We start from the raw sequence: 22,143 nt of genomic DNA, 5'->3' as shown, positions 1-22,143 counted from the left end.
TCTTGCCAATTTAGTCTCTCAATCAATTTTCTCTCTATTAGTTTTTTAGTCATCCGCTGCTGGTTTCTAAAATATTCCCAATTCTCTGGCCTACCACTAGCTTTCGCTGCTTTATACGCCTTTGTTTTTGATTTGATACTCTCCTTAACTGCCTTTGTTCTTCCCAAATTTGTAGTCCACTAAACCATCCACTGCCATTTGTAAACATCATTTTGTCACTTTATCATTTGTAGATATGGAGAATCCCACTCATTTGTATGCCGAAAACACACAGGCAAGAAAACCTACAGACTCATTTATGTACAGTCAGGTTTCTCTGATTAATTTATCAAGTTCTAATTTAATTAAATGCAACAGCATTTGAATTACAGCTCACTTGCGATTTAACCAAGGGAAAATTGAGTTTCCCTGATGACCTGGTGCATATAACCACCATGAGGTTAAGATATACCTTGATCTCTGGTTTATGTTGGCATGGCAATAGGGGTGTGCTACAGTTGACCTCAGTCACCTCGGAGTAGAGAGGGAAAGACATCCAGGGTTTCCAGTCACATGCATTTCCAGTGTCCATAACAGCTGAGAATGAGCCATGCAGTGATGCTGTCCAGATAGTCTGGGAACATTCATTGTTTGAGCTCATGCATGAAGGGTGATTACTTCAGCAAGTTGTAATGAAGGATTGTATTGAAGGGTGGCTGTCACCTGTACCACCTGTGGAACTGAGCATGAGTGGAAGTCAGTACCAACTGGATGATGTTGAGGGGCTTGTACCATATGTAAGATCTGTAAAAGTACTTTTCTTCAAGATTAATTAAATTGACCAGTACTTAGAACAATAGAACACTAATTAACAGTGGTCCGAAAATTGCTATGACAGGCTAACGAACAGCACCCGCCGTTAGTTAGACTTGCCCGAACTCATTCAATGCCCAGGATGTTTTATACTGCAAGTTATTGGAAGTGTAATGTGAAATGGTTCTGTTTCCTCTATAGGGCACATGGAATCTGAGTGAACAGAGCAAGGAACCATATATCTCCTTAACCAGTCATATTTAAGGATTCTGAAATTAACACAAATACTGATAAGGAAGTGTAAATTAATGTGGGTGAATTCAATGTCAAATCAGGTACAGAAAGAGAAACTCAAAGAAATATTGGGTTAAGAGAGAGAAAAAAAAGAGACTAAGAAAAAGTTTTTTTAAATTGTAAATCTGCAACAGCTGAAACCTAAAGGGATGAATCTTCACATTTGTAATAGTTAATTTTCAGTGCCAGAGAGGTTGACTGACAGTTATTGACACATCACTTCAATGAAAGGGTATTTATAACTTAAGTAACTTGACTGAACTTCCTGAGGTGAGTTTACTTTGTGTCTCCCATGTTTAAGTACAAGAATTTCACATGTCAATGTATTTGAATGGGAAATGAGACAGTTACATGGCGTTTTTGCAAAGCTAACAGAGGAGCAGTGCATCTCCAACAGGAACTTTTCAATTTCTGTATTTAATTGTGCATCTGTCCTCGCCTTAAGTTGCTGTAGTATTTGCACATAAACAGTGGTTAAAATGGCAACATCCATATGTTCTATCTTCTGAAGTTCCTTATGTTTTTTCTCGTTAAAGGCACGAATTAAATGCATGTTGTTACTGACTTGATTTCTGCTAAGCTCCTGTTTTGTAGACACTGATCTGTTGACTGTGGTAAGATTCCAAGCACCTTGGGAAGTTTTAGAATATTAAAGGTGCTATATTAATACAAGTTACTGTGTTTGATTCAATTTACCAACCAAAACAAAATTGCAATGGATTCCTTTGCACACTAATTGTTGGCAAGCAGTGTTTAAGACTTTTCTTGATTTAACTAGTATTCCACTGTGAGAGAATTCTTGCTCTATTGGCAGTAGTTGAGGGAAAGTACCCCTCAGATTAATTGCAAACAGTACTTTTATACACGTCCAAGAGATCAACCTGTAAACAATAGTTATTTCAACCATTATGAAATTGCCCTTTATTTCAAACCATATTACCTGACTACCTCCATCCATGTTTTAGAATTGCTCTTAAAATTTGTGCCTTTGCTCTTTCCCTTTAAATGCCTTTAGCTCATTGTGTCTGCGCTGAATCATCATTAAAGCAATTCAAAGCTCTAATCCATTGCTAATCATAGTGTCAGTTTTGACACAGTTGGTAGCACTCTTGCCTCTGAATCAGAAGGTTTTTGGGTTCAAGTCCCACCCCAAGACTTGAACACAAAAATCAAGGCTGATTCTCTAGTTCAGTACTGCAGTGCTGCAATGTTGGAGGTGCTGTCTTTTGGATGAGACATTAAACCGAGGCCCCATCTGCCCTTTCAAAAAGGAAATCCCATGGCATTATTCTGAAGAAGAGCAGGAGAGTTATCTCTGGTGTCCTGGCCATTAGTTATCCCTCAATCACTATCACTAAAACAGATTATCTGGTTATTATCACTGAGGGAGCTTGCGAGCACAAATTGGCTGCTACATTTCCTAAATTATAACAGTGACTACACTTCAAAAGTACTTCATTGGTTGTAAAGTGCTTTGGGACTTCCTATGGTTGTGAAAGGCACTGTGTAAATGTAAGTCTTTTTTCTCCTGTCCTCTCACCATAGCCCTAAATCTTCCTTTGCTTCAAATGTTTATGTAAGGATAGCAACGTGTATTCATGTAGGTACTTGCTGTACAACATTGACAAAGCGTACATTAGCTTGCATGAGTACTCGAGTCAGGCATGATGCAATGTCAAAAATAAGTAATAGTAGATGTAATGCACACTTTCATCTTGGACACATCCCAGAGTCAGAGAGAAATGCAAAATAAAGTCACCAGTGCTTCAGGATTAGAATTACTACATGGTCTTGAAACTACTTTGGGAATTTTGGACCAAATCCAAATCTTCCAGTACTAAAGTGCTTCTGTATTTTTTATTAGGTATATGTTTTTGAGGACTTATATTTAAATTGTGAAGATGGCGGCTGAAGATTTCATAGAAGCTAGACTTTGCTTTGTTGTTGACAGTTCATTGAAAGACACTGAGATGTTTAAGAACAGCCTTGCTGGAAGTCAAGTGCTTTAAGCAATTAACAACAGAAACCTTGGTGATCTGGGGAAGATGTTTACAGAGAAGTGACAGGTCAAGATTTATAGGGGTCAGGAGGCTTGACTCTTGAGAGATTGTTTTTGGTTTTGCTTTAGACAGTGTGTTGGGGTGTGAACTATTTTGAAAAAGAGCAGCCACCATCAGCTTACCCTCTTCCATCTCTTTGCGAACTTCCTGAGAATCAGGTGTAAGAAATCGAGAAACTGATGCTGCATTCCTCCTGAAAGGCCTGCCAGCAGCACCTGATGCCGCATTTCTCCTGGAAAGCCTGACAAACTGATCCTCAACGTCACCTGAAAAGAACTGTTCTAGAAAGATTCCAGTGACAGCTGTCTGTGCGTATTTGGAAAGCCAGACCAAAAAGGGACAACAGACCTCTTTCCATATCTTTTTTTTTCAAGAATGAGCAAGTATTTGCTCAAAGTATTCTTTTTTGTCTTTTTTAGTAACGGACCTCAACAGAGAGAATTTCTGTATTTTTTTCAGTGTGTGTGTGTTAATGCTTTGCTTCATTACTGGTTAAGTCTTGTTTAATAATAAACTGATAATTTTGTTGAATATTCAAGAAACCTGGTTGGTGTATGTTATTCTGGGATACAGAGTAGAGTATTGACTGTATTGGTAACTGGGTAAACATTTAAAAAAAAATATTGTGACCTGTGGAGAAATGGAACTAGAAAAGATAGCGCATTCCTCACGCCTCGGTTGTAACACTTGTTAAACTAAAATTCAGTAACTGTCATTCAAGTAACTTAGCATTGAATGATGAGTACTCTCCTTTGATGAATCCTGCAAGTGCTATGTTAATTATGCACTAGTAATTTTTCCATAACACACACTCTTTGCAGAGCAGAACCTGTATCTTGACTTTTTAATCTGTCCTGCCAATCATGTGTGACATGTGTAACAGCACATGCACTTTGGAACTGAGCTTCAGTGACTCAAGACACAAACTACGCAATGTGGATGGTTCGAACCAGCTATGGTCTTTTCCTCCAAATGTTGAGCAGACAGTGGCTCTGAAATGCTGAATCTCTGGGAAATACAGACCTAAGGCATATGTGCAACTGCTAGTGACATCAGAAATTTCACGCACGGGCCCAAATTCATTTCTTCTGTGTGGATGGCCTCAGTTCAATTTTGTAGAGGGACTTGAGCCAGTTATTCAGATTCTGTTTCACAGACAATCACCAATGTTGTTGAATGACCAACATGCTAAGTGTTTTTGGGCCTTTTGCCTTATTCGAAACATAGAAACATAGAAAATAGGAGTAGGAGTAGGCCATTCGGCCCTTCGAGCCTGCTCTGCCATTCATTATGATCATGGCTGATCCTCCAACTCAGTAACCTGTTCCCGCTTTCACCCCATACCCTTTGATCCCTTTAGACCCAAGAGCTATATCTAACTCCTTCTTGAAAACATACAATGTTTTGGCCTCAACTGCTTTCTGTGGTAGCGAATTCCATCGGCTCACCACTCTCTGGGTGAAGAAATTTCTACTCATCTCAGTCCTGAAAGGTTTACCCTGTACCCTTAGTCTATGACCCCTGGTTCTGGACTCCCCCACCATTGGGAACATCCTTCCTGCATCTACCCTGTCAATTTTATAGGTTTCTATGAGATCCCCCCTCACTCTTCTCAACTACAGCAAATATAATCCTAACCGACTCAATCTCTCCTCAGAGAATCATCCCAGGAATCAGTCTGGTAAACCGTCACTGCACTCCCTCTATAGCAAGAACATCCTTCCTCAGATAAGGAGACCAAAACTGCACACACTATTCCAGGTGTCGCCTCACCAAGGCCCTGTATAATTGCAGCAAGACATCCCTGCTCCTGTACCTGAATCCTCTCGCTATGAAGGCCAACATACCATTTGCCTCTTTTACTGCCTGTTGAACCCACATGCTTACCTTCAGCGACTGGTGTACGAGAACACCCAGGTCTCGCTGCATATTGCCCTCTCTCAGTTTATAGTCATTCAGATAATCTGCCTTCCTGTTTTTGCTACCAAAGTGGATAACCTCACATTTATTCACATTATACTGCATCTGCCATGCATAGCCCACTCACTCAACTTGTCCAAATCACCCTGAAGCCTCTTTGCATCCTCCTCACAACTCACCCTCCCACCCAGTTTTGTGTCATCTGCAAATTTGGAGATATTACATTTAGTTCCCTCATCTAAATCATTAATATATATTGTGAATAGCAGGAGTCCTAGCACCGATCCCTGCGGTACCCCACTGGTCACTGCCTGCCATTCGGAAAAAGACCCATTTATCCCTACTCTGTGTTTCCTGTCTGCCAACCAATTTTCTATCCATCGCAATACACTACCCCCCAATCCCATGCGCATTAATTTTACATGCTAATCTCTTATGTGGGACTTTGTCGAAAGCCTTCTGAAAGTCCAAATAAACCACATCCACTGGCTCCCCCTCATCAACTCTACTAGTTACATCCTCGAAGAATTCTAGTAGATTTGTCAAGCATGATTTCCCTTTCGTAAATCCATGCTGACTCTGCCCGATTCTACCACCGTTCTCCAAGTGCTCAGCTATGGAATCTTTGATAATGGACTTTGGAATTTTCCCCACTACTGACGTCAGGCTGACTGGTCTATAATTCCCTGCTTTCTCTCTACTTCCCTTTTTAAATAGTGGGGTTACATTAGCTACCCTCCAATCTGTAGGAACTGTTCAAGAGTCTATAGAATCTTGGAAGATGACCACCAATGCATCCATTATTTCTAGGGGCACTTCCTTAAGTACTCTGGGATGCATACCATCAGGCCATTGGGATTTATTGGCCTTCAATCCCATCAATTTCCCCAACACCATTTCTCTACTAATACTGATTTCCTTCAGTTCCTCTCTCTCACTAAGCCCTGTGTTCCCCAACATTTCTGGTATGATATTTGTGTCCTCCTTTGTGAAGATAGAACCAAAGTATGCATTTAGTTGGTCAGCCATTTCTTTGTTCCCCATAATAAATTCACATGTTTCTGATTGATGCTCATATTAATATTTGTGGAAAAATATGTTTTGGGACTTTAGTCTAAGTGAGTTGGATTTCATTCACAAATTGTGTCAGATGGTACCATATTTAACTGGGAAGTTGCACTACTTTCATTGTGATTTGTCATATCCCAACAGCTGCATCATCTGTTTAATAATTCATAGGGTATTTGATTCCCAAAATAATCAGTTAGCACAGTGCTAATCTCATCTAAATGCCTGCAAACAGTGAAGTCTCACCTTTATTGGATTTTTGTCAACCTCGCTAAGTAATTTCCTCTCGTCAGCTTCTGGGTTCCTTTTGGAAAATAGACAAGCTGGTAATTATTACTGCAACTGGCTGTGAATCTCTAATAAATAGTCTGCGCTTGTACAACAATTTGTTACCTCAATAAGTTAAAAATATTTTGCTGGATTTTCACCAAACTTACTGAGATCATTTCAAGCATTTGGTTCCTTAAGACAATGATCCTTATGGAGCCCTACAGATACCTTATTGTAAAATTTTGACAGACTTCGTACTGTCCAATTTGAAATTTCTTAAAAGAAACAGAAGAATTGGCAACTGTATGTGTGTGAGAGAGCAATGTATCGATCAGGCATGATCAAATGAAATGGTGGAACAGGCTTTGAGGAACTAAATAGTGTACTTCTGTTTCTCTGTTTCTAACCATCCATTCACTCTCACCTACCCCACTCATATCCCACAAAAGGTGAGGCCCAGATTCTCTCGCACTTGCCAAGTTCCCTGTTCCTTTCCCATTCCTCCTCCCTTCCCTTCATATTGGTTTTCTTCAAAGAGGCTTTATCTGCTTTAAAAATTAAACTTCTCTTTTTACAAAAGAAATCAAATTAGAAGGAGAGAATCTGCCTATCTGCATTTTGTCTCTATTTCTTTCCATCTCTTTCTACTTACCTCTCCCACATAGGAATTAGAAATTAGAATCACTGGGCAGTTTTATATTAGTGGCACAGCGTTCGTGATGATAGAGTGGAAGTGGGCGGCACTTCTGCTTTTGTATCTGGAGCCATTTCCCACGCGATTAAAATTAAAATATCATTGGCTGGCAGCAGGTTTGGGAGAGATGTGCAATCATATGTCACAGGAAGCTTTCCATTGATGAAAGCCGCTGTCATTTAACAATGCAGAAGGTACGTCCAGGCTATAAAACAGCCCTCTAGACAAACAGGGACATTCTGCATCATGGCCACAATGTTCCTGGCTAGCTCCATAACCTTAGTCAAGTATCTTTGTTTTACTACGCAGCAGTTCTTGTTCCTCACCCCCCAAGACGTAGTGATCATAAGCTTAACAGAAGAGTTATTGAGAGCACGATGGTGGCACAGGTGTCCTTCAACTATATTTGTCAAATTTAAATTTTTCATAATATATCTGTTTTAAATCACTCGTATATGTTATTTTCTTTTTGTTTGGACTAGCTTATTGGGAGAGGTAAATGTAATGCAATGTCTCATGGTTGGCACACTTTGGTTACTGAGAAGGTATGGACATTGCATTTCATGTGGAAGTCAGTGATCAACTTTCCATGAATGTTCATGTTACTGTCCAGTTGTGTACTTGACAGGCTGTGGGGCATGGCTGCACATGCAGGCCCAGCTGGCACTCCCATTTGTGCATTGTCATGACGCCTGCTGCTGGCGTTGTGGACTCAGTTATTAAGTGGCAGGAGCCCTCCTCATTCACATCAACTCCATCTGCTGCCGAGGTTCCACGAAAATTGGATACATGAGAATCAGGTCATTCTAACAATATAACTGTGGTCATAGGACAGACAACAAAATGAAAAAATCCTTGCCCGTTGCTTTCATCCATAGAATTGATGAACAATGAGTTGATAAATTCTTCCCATTGTCCACCACATAACTGTACCCATCCCACTCTGGCTTCCCACTTTGATCTGCAATCCTTGCAGCCCCATGTGTGTCTTGAGATACTGAGAAAATATAGAGCGTGTGAGTTTCCAGCTTGAGGCTGTGACCCTCCACCTGTCACCCTCACACTTGTACCCATCACCCTTGGCTGTCCCAACATCACCGTGCGCCTTCCCTCTTCAAGCCTTCAACTAAACCCCATTACCCTGGACCCTGTCACCATCCAATTGGATGTTCCCTCTCTCCCCACTGAGCCTACATCTGTCCTCGTCGACATGCCCCCTCTGATCCTATGAACCTCTCGCAGTTTCTTTGGAATAAAAACAGAAAGTGCTGGCAATTCTCAGCAGGTCTGGCAGCATCTGTGGAGAGAGAAACAAAGCTAACATTTCAGATCTGTGACTTTTCATCAGAACTGGTCACAGACCCGAATTGTTAACTCTCTTTATCACAGACCTGCTGAGTATTTCCAGCATGTTCTGTTTTTATTTTGAGATTTCCAGCATCCACAGTATTTTGCTTTTATTGTCATTGTCGTTCCCTCTGTCAGCTAGCACCCTGAGTTTGACCCACAGGACCCCAATGTGGACACTATTAACACCTCCATTTAGGCCCTTCATTTCCCTTACCTTGACAGACTGAACCGCCACCCCCCCCCCCCCCACTCCCCCACAAATGCCACACCCAGAATTCCAGGCCCTTCCCATTTCACTCCTCCATTCACATGACCCCCTCCCTCTGTCCTCTCTTGGATCCCTCTGTCACTCCTCTGTTCACCCGAATTCAATTCTGCACCCCTCCCCCCGAACCTCTCTTTTGCCCTTACTGTTCCCATGCCTCCAGCCAGACTACCATGCTGCCATTCTCCTGTTGCCCTTCCTTGTGCTGCCGAGTTCAACAAACTAAACCGCTGACCTCAGGCACAACTGTACAAACGGGACTGTTAAACACCATGTTGAAGCGATCGTGAAGCAGGTGCCATGAGATTCCCATAAGCCCATTAGTTAATTTGGAAAATAGGACTTAATTACAGTTAATTACAAGCTAATGAGTATTCATCACATGCAAATGTATTAAAGTTACAGGATGGTGTGAAGACTGAGCTGCCATAAAGACACAGCTGACTTGATCTCCAATTCTCAACTCACCGTTGGGAAAAATAAATTTTGACTCCCGCCTTATTAAATCATGCTGCCCGCCACGAATGCCGCTTTTGCAGGCCCTATATAATTCCCCCCGCTGTCTCTGACATGTAAGCCATGAGCTGGGACCTTTTCTGTCAACCAAAAAGAGGTGGAGCCATTTAGTTATCTAATTTTTTTTAAAACTGAGGTAACATCGAACAAAGTACTCTAATAATAAAAGCAAAATACTGCGGACGCTGGAAATCTGAAACAAAAACAAGAAATGCTGGATTCACTCAGCAGGTCTGGCAGCATCTGTGGAAAGAGAAGCAGAGTTAACGTTTCGGGTCAGTGACCCTTCTTCGGAACTGACAAATATTAGAAAAGTACTCTGTTTGTTACTTTGCTATAAAAAGACACACGCATCCAATCTTGTAATAAAAAAAATGTAGTAAAAATTTTTGCCTCTGTTGTGCTTTTGAAATTTGTCGTCTTTTTTTAAAAATTCTTTGGAAAACATTTCATTAGGGAGGAATTGCTAGGACTTTCGGAAAAATAGCCCATCAGTGGAGCTGAACAGCAGTAACTGATCCTAAGGAATCAGATACACTTTACGTACTTAGACAGCGCAATCCGGATGCAGCTCTGTCATAGGTATGGACAGAAATATGAAGTTCAAGCTCAGGTTTTTGGGAAGGGCTGAAGCCTTCAAGTAATAACTTTAATCAAGTTTTTTTTTTCATGGGCTGGGAGCATTGCTGACAAGGCCAGCAATTGTTGCTCTTGAGAAAGTGGTGATGAGCTGTATTAATATACACAAATACCATTCAATGGGTAAATGTAATTATGCCATTGTAAAATATGTTTATTGAACTTTTAATTTTTGTTTAAACTGCTATTTTAACTATTAGAAATTTAAGTGAATAAATTTTAAAAAATTGACGTATGAAAATAAGTTTCGGAATGTATTTTTGGTGATCTGTTGAAACCTGATGGGCAGATTGTGTAGTCACAGGGTGACAAAATATCAGCAGTAAGTGTCACATAATATCCATAAGATTGAAAATACATGTCACAGTGCCATTTGAAGGACTAACAGGTACTGAGTGAAATTCATACCCCATGTACTAGAGTTGATTGATATTATGTGCAAGCTTTATGCAACAATCTTCAGCCAGAAGTGCCGACTTGATGATCCATTTTTGGCCTCCTCCTGAAGCCTGAAATCCCCAGCATCACAGATGCCAGACTTCAGTCAATTTGATTCACTCCACGTGATATCAAGAAACGACTGAAGATACTGCAAAGGCTACGGCCCCTGACAATATACCGGCAATACTATTGAAGACCTGTGCTCCAGAAGTTGCTGCGCCCCTAGCCAAGCTGTTCCAGTACACCTACAACACTGGCGTCTACTCTGCAATATGGAAAATTGCCGAGGTATGTCCTGTACACAAAAAGCAGGACAAGTCGAACCTGGACAATTACCGTCCCATCAGCCCACTCTCAATCATCAGTAAAGTGATGGAGGGTGTCATCAACAGTGCCATCAAGCCGGACTTGCTTAGCAATAACCTGCTCAGTTTGGGTTCCGCCAGGGCCAGTCAGCTCCTGACCTCATTGCAGCCTAGGTTCAAACATGGACAAAAGAGCTGAACTTGAGATGAGGTGAGAGTGACAGCCCTTGACATCAAGGCAGCATTTGACCGAGTATGGCATCAAGGAGCCCTAGCAAAACTGAAGTCAATGGGAATCGGGGAAAACCCTCCGCTGGTTGGAGTCATACTTAGCGCAAAGGAAGATGGTTATGGTTGTTGGAGGTCAATCATCTGAGCTCCAGGACATCACTGCAGGAGTTCCTCAAGGTAGTGTCCCAGGCCCAACTATCTTCAGCTGCTTCATCAATGACCTTCCTTTCTTCAATCATAAGGTCAGAAGTGGGGATGTTCACTGATGATTGCACAATGTTCAGCACCATTCGCGACTCCTCAGATACTGAAGCAGTCTATGTAGAAATGCAACAAGACTTTGACAATATCCAGGCTTGGGCTGATAAGTGGCAAGTAACATTCGTGCCATGCAAGTGCTGGGCAATGACCATCTCCAACAAGAGAGAATCTAACCATCTCCCCTCGACATTTAATGGCATTGCCATCGCTGAATCCCCCACTATCAACATCCTAGGGGTTACCATTGACCAGAAACTGAACTGGAGTAGCCATATAAATATTGTGGCTACAAGAGCAGGTCAGAGGCTAGGAATCCTGTGGCGAATAACTCACCTCCTGATTCCCCAAAGCCTGTCCACCTTCTATAAGGCACAAGTCAGGAGTGTGATGGAATACTCTCCACTTGCCTGGATGGGTGCAGCTCCAACAACACTCAAGAAGCTCGACACCATCCAGGACAAAGCAGCCCACTTGATTGGCACTCCCTCCACCACCGACGCACAGTGACGGCAGTGTGTACCATCTACAAGATGCACTGCAGCAACGCACCAAGGCTCCTTAGGCAGCACTTTCCAAATCTGCGACCTCTACCAACTAGAAGGACAAGGGAAGCAAATGCATGGGAACACCACCTGCAAGTTCCCCTCCAAGTCACACACCGTCCTGACTTGGAACTATATCGCCGTTCCTTCACTGTTGCTGCATCAAAATCCTGGAACTCCCTTCCTAACAGCACTGTGGGTGTACCTACGTCCCATGGACTGCAGTAGTTCAAGAAGGCAGCTCGCCACCACCTTCTCAAGTGCAATTGGGGATGGGCAATAAATGCTGGCCTAGCCAGCGATGCCACATCCCACGAATGAATAAGCAAAAAACAGCTGCTTCACTGAAGAGCAGATTAGATCCGAATAAGGATTTTTTCCTTTGGCCAGATCTCAATCCGGATGTGTAGCTGAATCTACTATGACAGCACACTTTCTATCAGGACTTGAGTGTCACTGCATTCATATGTATGGTACTAAATTTGTGATCCGAGTGAGCTATAACAGTTTTAAGCCCTTCTCTCCTACCTCCAACATGATGCTGATTTTGGTGATTCAAGATGACTTTGAAATTTCTTGTCTTGTAGTGTGGCCCATTAATCATCCAGTTATACACAGTCCCACACTTAGTATTCATGGTCAGTTCGTAACAAGTGAAAAGTAGTTGTATCCCTTATTAATTGCACATATGGTTAAGGCTAAAAGGACTTTAACTTGGGGTCCATTGGTTACTTTGTTGATTTTAATTGAACAAAAGCAATATTTAAAAGCCTATTCTTAATCAGAAGTTGATACCCGAGAAATAAATGGGGTTATACTCTTGATGTCTGGGTAGGGGTGTTTTTTTCCACCTTTGTTTCAGCATTTTATTTCCAAGTATGAAGTATCTTGTACTCAATTGTTACACATCCCAAATGTGCTGGAGGAAGATTAAAATGTAATGACCAGGCCATAGCCGTTCATGTACAGGTTTAATTCCAAGTGTGGTTCAGATATATTGGACATTCTACCTTCTTGCTGATGACGTGCCATCTAGTATAGTGTCGTGCTGGGCCCCCACCTGTCAAGAATGAGGCATATTAATTTCACCATATGGGCATTAACTTTCAAATTGTTGCTGGGAAGAGAAGGCCTGTTACAAGGGCTGTCAGACACTTGGCTGGAGAACATCTGCATACTAGTAGGGACAAGAGAGGTTACTTCCCTTATCCACTAATCCTAAAATGGACTTTGATCACCAGGTATTGTGTGTAAGAGGAGACATTCCAGGGTCTGCTAGGACAAGAGAATCCACAAACACAGAAGTGGTTACACCAGTTGGTCACATGACTAACCTGCTGGCTAAGTTGGGGAGTTTTTTGAATTGTACAGATAGTTTGAACTGAGAGAGACTGTTTGCTCCTGGACTGAGAATACCTCTCCTCTCTGTTCCCATCTCTTTCTTACAAGCCTCTGGACCCATTGAAGACACAAGAACCTCAAGAGAGAAAAGTCTCCTACATCAAACAAGGTTTAAGAAGAATACTGGATATTGCCTCAAACTTTTCCACTTTATTTTCTTCTCTTTTCTGTCTCTACATGTGTGTATTGCGTATGCATGCAAGTGTGGGCATGTTACGTATCCGTAGGTGTTAACTGAATTCGAGTTTAAGTTTAATAAAGTTCAACCTTTCTTCTTTAAACCTAAGAAAACCTGTTTGGCTGGTTTCTTTGCCTTACAAGTGGAAAGCAGTACACAAGGAGTCACCAAGGAGGAGCTAAAAACACTGTTTAAAATTAAACAATGTTATGATAAGACCAGGTGAAGGCTGAGAGGGACCCCCTAGACCCCTTTCTCACCTGGTCTTAACAATAGTATTAACAGTTTTACAAGTAGAGGGCAAAAGCAGCAGTTAAAATATTGATGCCACACATCTGACTGTGTGAAGCCTTTCCACTTTTCCCAGTATTAGTGCTCCAGTATTCTCACTCCAAGCTCCAAGAGTGCCAAAAAAATCCTTTGCTGAATTGTAACAAGATTTGGCATCAGCCTTGGTGTTGGACCATAATCTCAATTTCATAGCAATATATCACTGTTTAATCAACATCCTATGTACTTGGGAGAAACATCTGATTTTGTGCTGAATATAAACAACTTGTAAATAACAGGTTTAGTTACAAATGTGCTCGTCTGCTGTTGGTATGTGAAAAGCCATCAGATACCATCACTGCAGATTTTTAATGAGAACTTTTACTATTTTTTGAGCTCAGCATCAAATTAATGTTCAGCTATATACAATGATAGCTGAAGAGCAATACTCTACCTTATTTTTCCTGTCTTTTTGAAGTTTTCAGAGAACTTGATGTTTAAATCAGTCTTCAGTTTGGCAACTGGCTAATAACAGAAAATATTTACCAGGCACCTGATTAGTTAGCTCCCAAGCACATATCAGAGTGAGTTTACCCTCAAGAAACAATCAGCATGGACAGTCTTTCATGACTTGAAAGACTGTCAAGTCTTGAAGCTTGAATTGAAGCTAGATTTTTCAGTTGGAGTTTGACCCTCCATAAAGTTAAACTCATCCGAAATTCTTTTGCCCATATCCTAACTCATACCAAGTCCTGTTCACCCATCATCCCTGTGCTTGCTGAACAACATTGGCTCCAGATCCATCAATGCCTCGATTTTTTTTTTTTTAAAGTTCTCATCCTTGTTTTCACATCCCTCCATGGTCTCGCCTCTTGATATCGCTGTAATCTCCTCCAGCCGTACAACCCTCAGATAGCAACACTACGCCAGTTCTGGTCTGTTGTATGTCCCTGATTTTAATCTTTCCTGCAGCTTCTGAGACCCCATTATACAAACTGAGGAAATTGTTTATTCAACAAGATTCCCATTACTTACTGCTATTTTATTAAACCTGCTGTTCCATAGCATTCACAAAATATTATTGTGCTAATAAAAAAAGATTATTTAGAGTGCAAAGTGAAAGGCTTCCTCTGATACTGACTGGAGAATTATGCATGCTCAGTGGGGTTTATAAATATTAGATCAAATACAAGGTTGTGTTCAGTTTATGCAATTAAAGCAGTTGCTTCTGCAGAATGTGCCCATGGTTAAAGACTGCCATGAATAAACCTGATTTGGAATGTGTCATTGCCTTGAAGTTCAAATGAACACCCCAAGGGGTTCACTGGATGAAAGTTGTTAAATTTTCAGAAAAATTAAGAAGGTGGTGAAGGTTCACTGCTCAATTCACTATCAGGATTAGTAGGAGCTATTTCAGGAAATCTGGTACTCAGCAAATACCCTGTGTTTCAATCTCTCCGCAGTATATTGTACCCTGTATAGCATGATGCACTATACTTGGAACTCAAACTTCATTGTGAATGTTCTGTAGCTTTGTTGTTGTTGAAAAAGTAACCATATTTTCATCAGGTCAAGCTGATGTTTCCACATTGATACAAATGGATTCTTTTCTTTTTGTTTCTGAAATGGAGGAAATTATGCAGAAATTATGTTTTGTTACACCTTTTGTACATGTTGCTCCTGAAGCCTGGTGTAGGAAAATCTCCAGCTGCTGTCACATGTTGGAAACAACTCTGGAGGCAGGTTGGGTGGGAAGTGATTTTGTATCGCAGAAGTAACGAGGCGATTGAACTTACTCCTGGCAAATTCAACCTACTAAATTTGTGTTTTTTACATTGCTGCACGGAAATGAAAAATTGTTTCTTTGTTTTGTCCATGAGCTGATGGCAAGAAAACCAGTTGGAGAAGATTACAATTCTCTGAATTTCCTCATTTACAATTTTCGAACCAACATTTAAAAGCCACATTTGATTATCAGCACTCTCTTCTCATACAGTATAAATTTGTTGCATCCATTACATTGGTATTCTTGCGAGTTGTCCTCATAAGTGCAAGACGAAAAGCTTCGACAAAATGTTGCTGTTTTCAGCAATAATAAGAACTTAAGAAATTGGAATAGGCCATATGGCCCCACGAGCCTTCTTCACCATTCAGTAAGATCATTGCTGATCTTCTACCTCAACTCCACTCTCCTGCCCTATTCCCATATTTCCACATGTATATTTATCTACCACTATTGAATCCACTAGTAATGTAAATGGGTATGGAAGCGTATGGTTATGTTACTGTATCAATAATCCAAAGCCTTAGACTAATAGCCCAGAGAACATGAGTTCAAATCCCATTGTGCAATTTGAGAATTTTCATTTGGTTTTAAAAAATAATTTGGCAATAAAAAGCTGTTATCAGTAAATGTGACAATGAAACTCTTCAACTGTCATAAAATCCCAACTGCTTCATTAATGTCCTTTAGGGAAGGAAACCTGGTCAGACCTATATGTGATTCCAGTCCTACACCAACATATTTAACACTTAACTGGCCCTCTGATATGACCTAGAAAGCCACTCAATTGTGTAAAACTTTCTCAGGGTAACTAGGAATGGGCAATAAATATTGGCATTGCTACTGATGCCCGCATTCCAAAAATGAATATTAAAAAATATAAAGTATGGCATCAAGGGAATTGAGGTACGTTAATAGGACAATTTTCAATAAAACAAATTTCATATTTTCAGTGGAATATCAGGATGTAATTTGTCCAGTTGGCTTTGCTCACGTGTCATCAAGCTTATATCCACTGATATTTTGCCTGAGCTGGGATCTGTGTCTCACCTAAGTGAACTGGAAGTTCGTATATGGTGTTGTACACCTATTGTATGTTGAGGCCAGTCACCTGGCAGTCCATGTTTCCTTCTGAAATCAGGTGTGTGAAGGCAGTGAATGAGGGGTTTGGGAAACTGGGTGAATCTGACCATGGTCTTGCTTGGTTTATTGACTGTCAGGTAAAAATAGAAATAGAAAGAAATATTCAATCTGAGGGGAAAGTAAAAGTTTTGCTACTTGCAGGAGTGCATCCTGGATCTTCATTTTGTAAAAGAAAAGTTTTATTTCCTAATTGATCCTCAGCATTTAATTCCTTTACTTTGTTTATTAAAACTATTTTTTTCTCAGATTGTCTTTAGCAAAAATAGGTTTTTAGAGGTGATGTGAAATTGAGGCGGTCCAAGTGGAGAAGTGTCCCATTTATTTTGTTGATTTCAGTATAATCCCTTTTTAAGTGATATGTTCTTTCACGAAACTTGTCTTATAGAGTTGGTTAAAACTTTCTATTGATGTCCATATTGTTTTGCAGCTGGGTAAGTGTCAGACTAATTTATTCTTCACCTTTCTTCTTCTGTAGGTGACAGATAAATCGGTGAAAGCATTTGCAGAACATTGTCCTCTGCTGCAGTATGTGGGCTTTATGGGCTGCTCAGTCACATCCCAAGGGGTCATACACCTCACTCGGGTAAGTACTAGCCTGTAATCACTTGTCATAAGTATCTGTAATTACTGTCAGATCTGCAATCTGTGACACTATCTTTGAAGAAATATAGAATGAAGTTAGACACGAGAGAGATATTGATTCTGCTGCCACTCCTCCAACACCTTGATATCATTAAAAGCTCAAACTTTAGTTGTGCATCATGTCTGGTAAAGTATCACTTTTTAATATCTCTTTCTAACTTGCTAAAATGTATTCCATGCAAGTATTTTTGTGTTGAGCATAAAGAAAGGTACAGAGTAGATACCTCAAACATTTTAACATTATCGGTGTAAATGGGGGTTTCAAACTGCTTGAGCGATAAAAATTAAGTTTGTTGGGGAAAAGGTAACACGAGGTAAATTCCATTATTATGTTGCATAGCTAATAAGAATAAGGTCTGAAATTTCATCCAAATGGTAACATTTCAAAACTTATTTTAAGTAATGGACCAACATAATAATTCTAAATCATGATAAAGTAGGAAAATATTTGCATTCATATCGTGCCTTTCATGATTCCCGGATGTCCCAAAGCTTTGTCGGAAACAGATCAGTTAAAATTGTACATATTCTCAGCATGTGTAGCAGTGCTGTTAGGATGCAGAATTTTGGTTTTGGAATAGAATCCAGTGAATTGCAGAAATAGTTTTAAATGCAGGTTGTATTGTATGTTGTGCAGGTGCACTGGTTCTGCATAGTGATGCCATATCTGACTTTGTGTTATTGTGTACTTGTGGGAAATCCACCATAAAGTATCAGACAAAGCAGTAATAAACTAAGACTGGCCGATTAATGTTTGCTTTCTGTTTGTAAAAAACATGTGTGGCCAGTACTGAAATGGATCATTATTTCTCATAACACTGCCAAACTTATCTGTTGGTTGGTCATTTGTGTAATAAAATTGCCCTTTGCATAGCCGCTTCATTATGTTTTAGATGTACTTTCCTTGTCTGCATTGTTAACTGAGGTTTGCAGAACTTTTTTCTCCTTTTTCTGTCTTATCCTCTTCACTCCATTTCACTTCACTCAGCTGAAGACAGACAATATTCAAGCAAACATACTGTTGACAATTCTACATCAAGCTACATAGTATTTAGAGCACAGAAACAGACCAATTGGACCATCAGTTCTTTGCCAGTGTTTATGGTCCAAATGAACCTGGTCCCACCTTGCTTCATCTCACCCTATCAACATATCTGTCAATTCCTTTCTCCTGTATGTACTGGTCTTGCTTCTCCTTAAATGCACCTATAAATTCTGGATTAGTTTCTGTCTTAGGAACATAGGAGCAGGAGTAGGCCATTCAGCCCATCGAGCCTGCCCTGCCATTCAGAACGATCATGGCTGATCATCCATTTCACTACCACTATACTCATATCTGCTCAGGTCATTGATATTTAGAAATCTGTTAGTCTCTGCTTTAAACATACTCAGTGACTGAGCTTCCACAGCCCTCTGGGGTAGAGAATTCCAAAGGTTCACAACCCCCGAGTAAAGAAATTTCTCCTCATCTCTGTCCTTAGTGGCTTCCCCCTTATTTTGAAATTGTGTCCCCTGGTTCTAGACTCCCCAATGAGGGGAAACATCTTACCTGCATCTACCCTGCCTATTCCTTTAAGTATTTTGTAGGTTTCAATGTGATCACCTCTCATTCTTCGAAACTCTAGAGAATACAGTCCCAGTTTCCCCAATCTCTCTTCATAGGACAGTCCCGCCATCCCAGGAACAAGTCTGGTGAAACTTTGTTGCACTCCTTAACACTTATGGTAATAACACATCAGCAAATAATGTCTACGCAAATAATAGTAGTAAAAAAAATGTTCTTTATCTAAAAGCGCAAAGCATTGTGATGAGATAGATGAACTTGCAACCCAAGTAGATGTAAATGGTTTAGATCTAATTGTCATTACAGAGACATGGATACAAGGTGACCAGGGTTGGGAAGTAAATATTCCAGGGTAAACAATATTTCAAAAAGACAGAATGGGAAAGGAGGAGTAGCCCTGATAGTAAAGGATGACTTAAGGACAGGAGTGAGAAAGGATTTTGGCTTAGAAGATTAGGAAGTAGAATCAATATGGGTGGATATTAGGTCAAAAAACGCGAGTGAGAGCAGCTTATAGATCACCAAACAGTAGTTCTACCATTGGACAGAGCATTAAGCAAGAAACAATTGGAACTTGTAACAAAGGCAATGCATTAATCATGGGGGACTTTAATCCTCATATAGACTGGACAAATAAAATTGGCAAAGATAGTCTGGAAGATGAGTTTGTAGAATGCTTTCGAGACAGTTTTCTGGAACAGTATGTTGTGGAACCAACTAGGGGTAAAGCTATTTTAGTTCTAACATTGTGCAATGCGGCAGGTTTAATTAGTACTCTCATAGTAAAAGATCCTCTAGGGAAAAATGATCATAATCCAATCAAATTCTGTATTAAGTTTGAAAGTGACATACTCCAGGCCCAAACAAGAATGGTAACCTTAAACAAAGCCAGTAACAGAGGGATGAGGGGAGAGCTGGCTAAGATTGTTTCGGTAAATGAACAGTGGGAAACATTTCAAGAAACAATTCAAAATGTTCAACAAAAATACATTCCATTAAAAACCAAAAACTCGGCAAGAAATATCCATCCAGGGCTTACTCGAGAAGTTAAGGATAGTATTAGATTAAAAGAAGGGGGTTATAGTATAAAGAATATTAGCAAGCCTGAGGATTGGGAGTTTTAAGAAACCAGCAAAGGGCCACCAAAAAGTTGATAAAAAGGGAAAAAATAGAAAATGAGAGTAACATAGCCAGGAATATAAAAACAGATTGCAAGAGCTTTTACGAGTATATGAAAAGGGGAGTAGCTAAAGTAAAGGTTAATCTCTCAGAGACAGGACGAGTTATCATAGGGAATGATGAAGAGGAGGAGAGAGGAGTTTAAAAAGACTGCGGGAAACATCGGCAGAGACACAGCAGCAGAGCACATCGGGAGAGAGGAGTTTATAAAGAGCATGGGAACCACCAGCAGAGATACAGCAACAGAGCACATCTCCACATCTCTAATATAAAATAAAAACAAGAAATGCTGGAACCACTCAGCAGGTCTGGCAGCATCTGTGGAAAGAGAAGCAGAGTTAACGTTTTGGGTCAGTGACCCTTCATCGGAACTCCACATCTCTAACAGCACAGCACGCCATCGGAAAGAAAAATCGAGGTGCGACATCACAGGGAAGCAGGTAGGCAATTGGCTGGGTGAGACTTCGGAGCTACCAACAGTGGGAGAGGGGAGAGAGAGCAGCAAGGCACAGGGAGCTAGTCAATGAGTATCAATGAGTATTTTCTTACCTTTTTTCTGCTGCTTTTTATTTTTTTTCTAACATTTAAGTCTATCCACTAAGTAGAAGCTAAAATTCCAGTAGTCGGTAAGTGGTTACTTGCTTGCTCGTTTTATTGTGTTTATTTAAATTCCAATTTTAGTGCAGTAAATAAATAGTTCGAGGCACGGCAGGGCTGCTCACACCCGTCAAATGCATGTCCTGTGCCGTGTGGGGACTCCAGGACCCTACCCATGTCCTGAACAAATACATGTGCAGAAAGTGCCACCAAATGCAAGAACACGAGCGCCGAATCTTGGAACTCAAGGAGCAGCTGGTGTCACTGAAGTGCGTTCATGAGGATGAGAGATACATGGATAGCGCATTTCAGAAGGTGGTCATCTCGCAGCTTAAGAGAGCGCAGGCAAAGAGGGACTGGGTGGCTGCCAGACAGACAAGAAGGACAAGGCACGTAGTGCAGGAGTCCCCGGAGGGCATCCCACTTTCTAACCAGTATTTAGTTCTGAGTACCAATGGGCGAGAGGGTTCCTCTGGAGAGTGCAGTGAGTGTCATGACCAGAGCACCATGGGTGGCTCAGCTGTGCAGGGAGGGAGGAGAAAAATCAGGAGAGCAATTGTGGTAGGGAATTCGATGGTTAGAGGAACAGACAGGCGTTTCTGTAGTCACAGACGCGATTCCAGGATGCTATGTTTCCTCCCTGGTGCAAGGTTCATGGATATCACCGAGTGGCTACAGAGCATTCTGGAGGGTGAGTGTGCACAGCCAGAGGTCATGGTCCACATTGGTACCAACGATATAGGTAGAAAAAAGGATGAGACGATATAGGTAGAAAAAGGGATGAGGTCCTGCAGGCTGAGTTTAGGGAGTTAGGAAAGAGATTAGCGAGCAGGACCTCAAAGGTAGTGATCTCTGGATTACTCCCAAGGCCACGTGCTTGTGAGTATAGAAACAGGAAAATACACCAGATGAATGTGTGGCTGGAGAGATGATGCAGGAGGTCAGATTTCTGGGGCGTTGGGACTGGTTCTGGGGAAGATGGGACCTGTACAAGCCGGACGGTCTACAACTGAACAGGACTGGACGAATATCCTTGCAGGAAGGTTTACTAGTTCTGTTGGGGATGGTTTAAACTAGATTAGCAGGGGGATGGGAATTTGAGGACAGTTTCAGATAAGACAAATTGTGAGCAGGGAACGGGAGGCAGAAAATTAGCGAGTGACTCTGAAAGAGAGAAGAAGCAAAGGTTAAAAAGTGTACAGCACAGGAATTTGGCAGTGTTAAAAGGTATTTATTTAAATGTAAGGACTATAGCAAATAAAGCTGATGAGCTGAGGGCACAGACAGACACATGGCAGCATGATATCATTGCTATAACAGAAACTTGGCTTAAAGAGGGGCAAAAATGGCAGCTCAACATCCCTGGATATAGAGGGGGATAAAAAAGGAGCAGGTGTAGCATTATTGGTTAAAGAATCAATTACAGCTGTGAGGAGGGATGATATGCTAAATGAATCATCAAATGAGGCCATATGGGTGGAGCTCAGAAATAAAAAAAAAAGGGCAGGCCCACTACTAGCAGTGTACTATAGACCCCCAAATATTGAGAGGGAGATAGAAGAACAAATATGTAGGCAAATTTCTGAGTGCAAATACAATAGGGCAATAGTAGTTGGGGATTTCAACTACCCTAATATCAACTGGGACACAAACAGTGTGAAGAGTACAGAGGGCACAAAATTTTTGAACTGCATTCAAGAGAAGATTTTTAGCCAGCATGTAACAAGCCCAACGAGAG

The 22,143-nt window shown here is 40.9% G+C and overlaps 1 protein-coding gene across 9 annotated transcripts in view; it reads left to right on the top strand.

The window, feature by feature from the left end:
* Nucleotides 1–22,143, top strand: part of fbxl17 (F-box and leucine-rich repeat protein 17) — an 878,768-nt gene that overhangs the window by 281,629 nt on the left and 574,996 nt on the right. For all 9 annotated transcript variants that reach the window (XM_068029789.1, XM_068029793.1, XM_068029792.1 and 6 more), the window contains one exon: nucleotides 16,899–17,006. In XM_068029789.1, coding sequence (XP_067885890.1) covers nucleotides 16,899–17,006 — 108 coding nt within the window. The remainder of the gene's footprint in view (nucleotides 1–16,898; nucleotides 17,007–22,143) is intronic.

This window comes from Heterodontus francisci, chromosome 4, assembly GCF_036365525.1.
Source record: "Heterodontus francisci isolate sHetFra1 chromosome 4, sHetFra1.hap1, whole genome shotgun sequence".
Lineage (NCBI taxonomy): Eukaryota > Metazoa > Chordata > Chondrichthyes > Heterodontiformes > Heterodontidae > Heterodontus > Heterodontus francisci.
The sequence above is the reverse complement of the archived record's forward strand: the minus strand, read 5'-3'. Positions and strand labels throughout refer to the sequence as shown.